Source organism: Rhinoderma darwinii, chromosome 12, assembly GCF_050947455.1.
Source record: "Rhinoderma darwinii isolate aRhiDar2 chromosome 12, aRhiDar2.hap1, whole genome shotgun sequence".
NCBI classification, from domain to species: domain Eukaryota; kingdom Metazoa; phylum Chordata; class Amphibia; order Anura; family Rhinodermatidae; genus Rhinoderma; species Rhinoderma darwinii.
The window spans coordinates 24,280,715-24,288,171 of NC_134698.1; the positions used below are offsets into that span (position 1 = coordinate 24,280,715).

At 42.0% G+C, this 7,457-nt stretch overlaps 1 protein-coding gene across 1 annotated transcript; it reads left to right on the forward strand.

Annotated features, from left to right (window-relative positions):
- The first annotated feature begins 1,283 nt into the window (after nt 1-1,283).
- On the forward strand, nt 1,284-3,443 carry LOC142664892 (uncharacterized). The gene is made up of 2 exons (XM_075844310.1): nt 1,284-1,515; nt 2,690-3,443. The coding sequence occupies exons 1-2, from the start codon at nt 1,458-1,460 to the stop codon at nt 3,406-3,408; spliced, it is 777 nt and encodes a 258-aa protein (XP_075700425.1). The 5' UTR covers nt 1,284-1,457; the 3' UTR covers nt 3,409-3,443.
- Nucleotides 3,444-7,457: the final 4,014 nt, after the last annotated feature.

A 7,457-nucleotide genomic window follows, 5' to 3' on the forward strand; every position in this document is an offset into this window, starting at 1 on the left:
TCTCAGATAATGGCGAAACAAAACCGCGCGGTGATCTCCATAAAAACTAAACCCAAAAAACAATGGAGAAATCAGTTTTTTTCCTATTTCACCCCACAAAGAAAGTTCTTTCAGTTTCCCATTTCATTAGTACAATAAATGGTGCCATGAAAAACTACAACTCGTCCTGCAAAAATCAAGCCCTCATATGGATATATCAACAGAAAAATAAAAAAGTTGTGGCTTTTGGAAGGTGAGGAGGAAAGAACACAAATAAAAAAAATTCAAAATGGCTGCGGCAGGAAGTGGTTAAGGTCTGATCCCCACAATTGTATTATGGCTCATTGCAGGAGGTGTATATTTAGGGCTTACTAACCGGATTGTATCTTGGCATTTGAGATCAGAAAACGAAAGTAATGGGGGGCTCATTTTTTACTTTGCTAGAGCACGCCCTATCTATCTGCCTCTCACATATCCGTCTCATTTATATGCGAAGTTCTGCAGCATTTTCTATCACTATGTAGTTGGCTTTGTGAAATTTTATTTTTGTGCTGATTTGGGTTGAAAGCTAAAATTAAAAAGTTATTTTCAGTCAGTTGGTTTGGTGTAAATGTCTGTCACAATACGGCCCTCATCCAGTGTAATTTGTACATCCAGATAGTGCAGCTTAATGTCGCTGATTGTGACCCCCAGCGATCAGATTTAATCTGTGATGGAACTTGAGAAGTGTTGAATTCCCCTGCAGCGCCACCACAGGAGAAACTAAGCATTACACAGTGAAATCAATAAGAGACTTGTCCTTTCTTAACTTAGAATTCCCCAATAGGGTATTTACAATGGGTTTCTTATACCAGACAACCTCTTTAGGTTATAAAGGATTCTTATTTACTCCAGAACCATCTAGTTTTAGAAAAATAACGTTACATTTCCACCTCTCCATTGTGGTAATCTGTTACTAAGACTTTTACTTAGATGAATTGTGTGCTACAACATTTACTAAACAATTATAGAGAAACATTTACTAAACAAATATTAGAGATTTTCAGCTGCAATATGTAAATATAAAAAAATGTAATATATATTTATTTATTTATTTGGAGGCTTTGCTGCAGTGATTGGTATAATGCAGAGCAGGGGACCTTTTATGACATACCGTAAGCATTATAACAGTGCAGTGATGTCATCAGAACAATGGAGGGTGTGGCATCTATAGCAGTGACATCACAATGGCGTGAAGTTCTAAGGACCCCAAGCGCGGTCACATCAGTGCCATATCTCGAGTTGATGCTGATGCTGAAACTTCACTTGGTTTTTCAAAGAGCGAATTTGTGCTACAAAGCGACTAATACATCATCTGTTCAGAGCACTTAAACACCAGTGCAACTTCTGAACATCGTGGTAGATTCCCTCTTATTTGAGGAATCCCGTTTTTCCATTGTTCCTGAATTTAAACATCAAGCCGCCTGCTACAAGGAACAATGAGTTACCGAGAACTCTTGCAGCTTGCAATAGACGAAAGTTCCCGGATAAATCAAGGTAAGTGGAACTTGTTATATCAGATACATTTAGGCTAGTTTCACACAAACGTGTCCGTTTTGCGTCCGCAAAAAATGCACCGTTTTTCAGTTGCAAAAAGGGATGATTATTGGCTTTTGGACCAAGGGCGGCGGTATTTCTCAAACAGCGCAGTTTGTGAACTGTTCGCGTGCTGCTGTAGTGACAGTGTATCGTGAGTGGACAAATGGCACCATTGGGAATAACGGACATGGAAACTGCAGAGCACCACGTGCCATGTATTTGAGAGGTGAACGTTGGCTACCAGACGTGTGTCTAATACAACAGTTCAGCGAACCCGACTGCGTATGGGGCTCCGAACCCGACGGATGGTCACTGCTCCTATGTAACAAAGGTACATCAGAGAAAATGGCTTCAATCTGCACGGCAGTATTGGTCTCAGAGCACCGATGATTGGCAAAGGGTTGTCTTCTCCGATAAATCATGTTTTCTGCTTCATCGAAAGGATGGACTTTACAACCATTGCTGGAAAAAGCTGGCGGCGACGTCAGCGTCTGGGGTATTTTTCCATGGCATTCTCTGGGCCACTCATCCATATGGAAGGCTCTGAACCGATTTAGATATGAATCCATCGTTACAGATCACCTCCACCATACATGCTGACTGTCTTCCCTGGAGCAAATGGAATCTTAAAGCAAGACAATGCGACATGTCACACGACTATAAATGCCCGACAGTGGTTGGAAGAGCACGACCAAGACTTCCAAGTACTTCCCTGGCCCCCTATTTCTCCAGACTTGAACCCAATTGAGCTTCTGTGGGACCACATCAATCGTGTTGTTCGCTTTATGGATCCTCCCCCATGCACCCTCCAGTAAATGTGGGATGTATGGAGTCAGCGAGGCTCCACATATGAGACCACTGACCAGCACCTTATTGAGTCACTCCCAGCCCGTCTACTGCTGTCCGTGCTGCACACGCCGGTTACTCTGGATATTAGTAGTAGTTATAATAATGTGACTCGACTGTGTATATATTCATAGTATCAAAACGGTTGTCCAAAATTAGAAAAACATGGGAGCTTTCCTCTAGAAAGAAGACCACGCGAGTCCATAGGAAATGTCTGGTATTGATCTTTTTTCCCATTTTTTCTGTACTTAATTAATATATGTTATACACATTGTTTCACATCTAGGCATTGCTGATGGAAGATTAAGATCTGGACATAGAAGGCGTCAGAGTGTGGAGCAGGATGAAGACCATGACAATGTCCCCGACAGGAGACGAAGACGTGGTCAAGTTCCACCGCGCCGTAGGTTGCAGCAAGACGGAGCGGACAGAAGCCGGTCCCCATTACGACCTGAGCCAATAGAACAGTCTGAAACGACAAGTGGCCGTCGTATTAATAGTGAGACCGAGCTCAGAATTCCTGGAGAATCCCAGCCTGGGTCTACTCCATCAACTACTCAGGAGAGATCCGAAAGGCTGGAGGAACCAACACAAGACCCCAGCACCAGTGAGCCGCTACCAAACCTGCAGCCGTCCAGAGAAGGAAGCAGATCTCCTCAGCAAACATCTAACAGGCTGGTGGAGCCAACACCTAGCACCAGTCAGCTGCTTCCCAACCAACAGTCGACAACAGAGACCACAGACAGCAGACCTGTGCAGAGAAGACAACGTCGGCGAGGCAGGAGAGGCAGGCAGATTGATAGACTCCCATCTCGAACCTTTACTGAAAACGAAGACATCCAGTCCTGCACTATATGCCTAGAGGACTATGAGATTGGAGAGCAAGTCACCGTTCTGCCATGTTCTCACATATTCCATCTGCCTTGTATTGCACATTGGATCCCGACAAATCCACGCTGTCCCTTGTGCCGCGTCCATGCCTTTCAAAGAAAGAGGAGGAGATAAGTACCAACAGCTGTGGTACAGAAGAAACACCAGCAGTACAGGTATGATCACTGACATCTATAGTATTTTTGTGAAATCATGGCTGGAGCTTCGGCACCAGTATATTGCTGAGTGATTATCGTCTGGTCTGATTATTTTTTGTTTTATCTACAGTACCACCTAGTCTTCTTCATCATCTTCACCTTGGACGCCAGAATCTCAATCTGCACAGAGACCTAATAATAAAAGATCGCTGATGCCGTTTCCCAAAATCCATTTATGTGATACTGGAATTTCCCTTCGGGGATTAATAAAGTTATCTTATCTTATTTTATGCCTGGGACTCCCTTCTAGCTTGGATATTTCATATTCCATCTCGGTTGGATTGGCGTTTCGACTACTACTACATTTTGGCCTAAGACTTACATTACGCCTTAAAACTGGTGAGAATGGTGGCGTTCCCATGTTTACATAGGAGCAATGTAGGCCCTAAGATTACAATATTTAGGGTGATTGATAAATATTGTAAAAATAAAAAGCACAGAAAAATTACTCTTTTTTTAGGGTATGTTCACAAAAGAAGTGCAAGTCACTTCTTGGGCCGCTTTTGGAGCCGTTTTTCCTAGACAATATTGAAAACAGCTCCAAAAACGGCCGTAAAAAACGCTGCAAACCTTGAAAACAGCTGTATAAAAAACCTTTTTTCAATATTAATTCCTTTATTTAAAAAAACAAATTGTTAATTAATAACTATTTTGTGTGGTATAACCATCTGCCTTACACCACATTTTCTGTAATTTTTTCTGTTTTTCACTGAATGTATCAACCAAATTTTACCACTAACATTAGTTCAATGTGTCACCAGAAAACAGTCTCAGGCTATGTTCACACGGAGTATTTTGGGGGAGGAATATCTGCCTCAAAATTCCGTTTGGAACTTTGAGGCAGATATTCCTCTCCCTGCACGCCGATTTTCGCGGCTATTATCGTGCCGTTTTTCGCCTGCGGCCATTGAGCGCCGCGGGCATAAAACAGCGAGAAATACGCTTTCTCCTGCCTCCCATTGAAGTCAATGGGAGGACGGAGGCGGAAGCGCCCGAAGATAGGGCATGTCGCTTCTTTTTCCCGCGAGGCAGCTTTACTGCTCGCGGGAAAAAGACGCCGACGCCTCCCATTGAAATCAATGGGAAGCGTTCTCGGGCCGTTTCTGCCGAGTTTTGCGACGCGGTTTCCGCGTCAAAAAACTCGGCAAAATACCCCGTGTCATTTTTTCTGTTTTTCACTGAATGTATCAACCAAATTTTACCACTAACATAAAGTTCAATGTGTCACCAGAAAACAGTCTCAGAATCACTTGGATAAATAAAGGCATTCCAAAGTTATTACCACATAAAGTGACACATGTCATAGTTACATAGTTACATAGTTACATAGTTAGTACGGCTGTAAAAAGACACATGTCCATCAAGTTCAACCAAGGGACGGGAAAAGGGAAGGAAAAAATTTCTACACATAGGAGCTAATACTTTTTTGTTCTAGGAAATTATCTAACCCTTTTTTAAAGCCATCTACTGTCCCTGCAGTGACCAGCTCCTGCGGTAGGCTATTCCATAGATTCACAGTTCTCACAGTAAAGAAGGCTTGTCGCCTCTGCAGGTTGAACCTTTTTTTCTCCAGACGGAGGGAGTGCCCCCTTGTTTTTTGAGGGGGTTTTACATGGAACAGGATTTCACCATATTTTTTGCATGTGCCATTAATATATTTATATAAATTAATCATGTCCCCACTTAGTCGTCTTTTTTCAAGGCTAAATAGGTTTAATTATTTTAATCTTTCCTCATAACTTAAATTCTCCATGCCCCTAATTAGCTTCGTTGCTCTTCTTTGTATTTTTTCCCACTCCAGGGCATCCTTTCTATGAACTGGAGCCCAGAACTGAACTGCATATTTTAGATGAGGCCTCACTAATGCTTTGTAAAGTGGCAATATTACATCCCTGTCCCGCGAGTCCATGCCTCTTTTAATACACGACAATATCCTGCTGGCCTTTGAAGCAGCTGATTGACACTGCATGCTGTTATTTAGTTTATGATTTACAAGTACACCCAGATCCTTCTCAACAAGTGACTCCCCCAGTGTAGCTCCCCCTAGGACATATGATGCATGCAGGTTGTTCGTACCCAGATGCATAACTTTACATTTATCTACATTAAACTTCATCTGCCAAGTGGATGCCCAAACACTTCGTTTGTTTAAATGCGCTTGCAATTCATGAACATCTTCCATAGTCTGAACTATATTACATAGCTTGGTGTCATCTGCAAAAATAGAAATTGTGCTATTAACCCCATAACCCCTTCCCGCTCCTTGACGTACTATTACGTCATGGCAGCTGTGTCGTTCGCGCTCCATGACGTAATAGTACGTCACGGGAGTAACGGCCGTTTCGGCCGTCCTCCCGACACATACAGGAGCTGTGACGCTGCTGTCTTGTTCAGCAGCTGTCACAGCTCCTACAGCGGGGACCGATCGCTGTGTCCCCGCTGATTAACCCCTTAAAAGCCGCGTTCTATAGAGATTGCGGCTTTTTAGGGGTTAAGCTGCCATCGCCGGCCTGCTACGCGATAGCGGCCGGCGATGGTGACTATGGCAACCGGACACCAAACAATGGCGTCCGGCTATGCCATAGACGGAAGCCTAGTGGGTACTGACAACGTCAGGAACCACTATGCTTGCTGTCAGTGAGAAGCTGACAGTTCTAATACACTGCACTACGCATGTAGTGCAGTGTATTAGAATAGCGATCAGGGCCTCCTGCCCTCAAGTCCCCTAGTGGGACAAAGTAATACAGTAAAAAAAAAGTTAAAAAAAGATGTGTAAAAGTAAGAAAATAAAAGATTTAAAAGTAATAAAAGTAAAAATCCCCCTTTTCCCTTATCAGTCATTTATTATTAATAAAAATATATAAACAAACAAATAAACTATACATAATTGGTATCGCCGCGTCCGTAACGGCCTGAACTACAAAACTATTTTGTTATTTATCCCACACGATGAACGCCGTAAAATAAAATAATAATAAACCGTACCACAATCACAATTCTTTGGTCACTTCACCTCCCAAAAAATGGAATAAAAAGAGATCAAAACGTCGCATGTACCTAAAAATGGTACTGATCGAAACTACAGTTCGTTACGCAAAAAATAAGTCCTCGCACGGCTTTATTGATGGAAAAATAAAAACGTTATGGCTCTTAGAATAAGGTAACACAAAAAGTGAATGATTGTTTACAAAACGTATTTTATTGTGCAAACGCCATAAGACATAAAAAAAAAACTATAAACATCTGGTATCGCCGTAATCGTATCGCCCCGCAGAATAAAGTGAATATGTCATTTATAGCGCACGGTGAACGCTGTAAAAAAAAAAGAATAAAAAAACAATAGCAGAATTGCTGTTTTTTAGTCACCACGCCACCTAAAAATAGAATAAAAACTGATCAAAAAGCCGCATGCATGACATGAAAACTGCAATGGATTCCTCAAGGGGTCTAGTTTCCAAATTGGGGTCACTTTTGGGGGGTTCCCAATGTTTTGGCACCACAAGACCTCTTCAAACCGGACATGGTGCCTAATAAAAAAGAGGCCTCAAAATCCACTGGTTGCTCCTTTGCTTCGGAGGCCGGTGCTTCAGTCCATCACTAGGGCCACATGTGGGATATTTCTCAAAACTGCAGAATCTGGGCAATAAGTATTAAGTTGCGTTTCACTGATAAATCCTTTTATGTTATAAAAAAAATGGTATAAAGAGGATTTTCTGACAAAAAAAATTATTTAAATTTCACCTCTACTTTGCTCTAAATTTTTGTGAAACACCTAAAGGGTTCATAAACTTTCTAAATGCTGTTGTGAATACTTTGAGGGGTCTAGTTTCTAAGATGGGGTGTTTGATGGGGGTGTCTAATATATGGGCCCCTCAAAGCAACTTCAGAACTGAACTGGAACCTAAAAAAATAAATAAATGAGGCAATACTTCGCTTCTTACATTATACTGATAATGAGTCGTGCCC

Excerpts from the sequence above, each read along its gene's own strand:
- LOC142664892 (XM_075844310.1), top strand. The coding sequence starts at position 1,458 with ATGAGTTACCGAGAACTCTTGCAGCTTGCAATAGACGAAAGTTCCCGG. Across the intron at positions 1,516-2,689 it reads AAGTTCCCGGATAAATCAAG|GCATTGCTGATGGAAGATTA; the intron begins GTAAGTGGAACT and ends TTTCACATCTAG.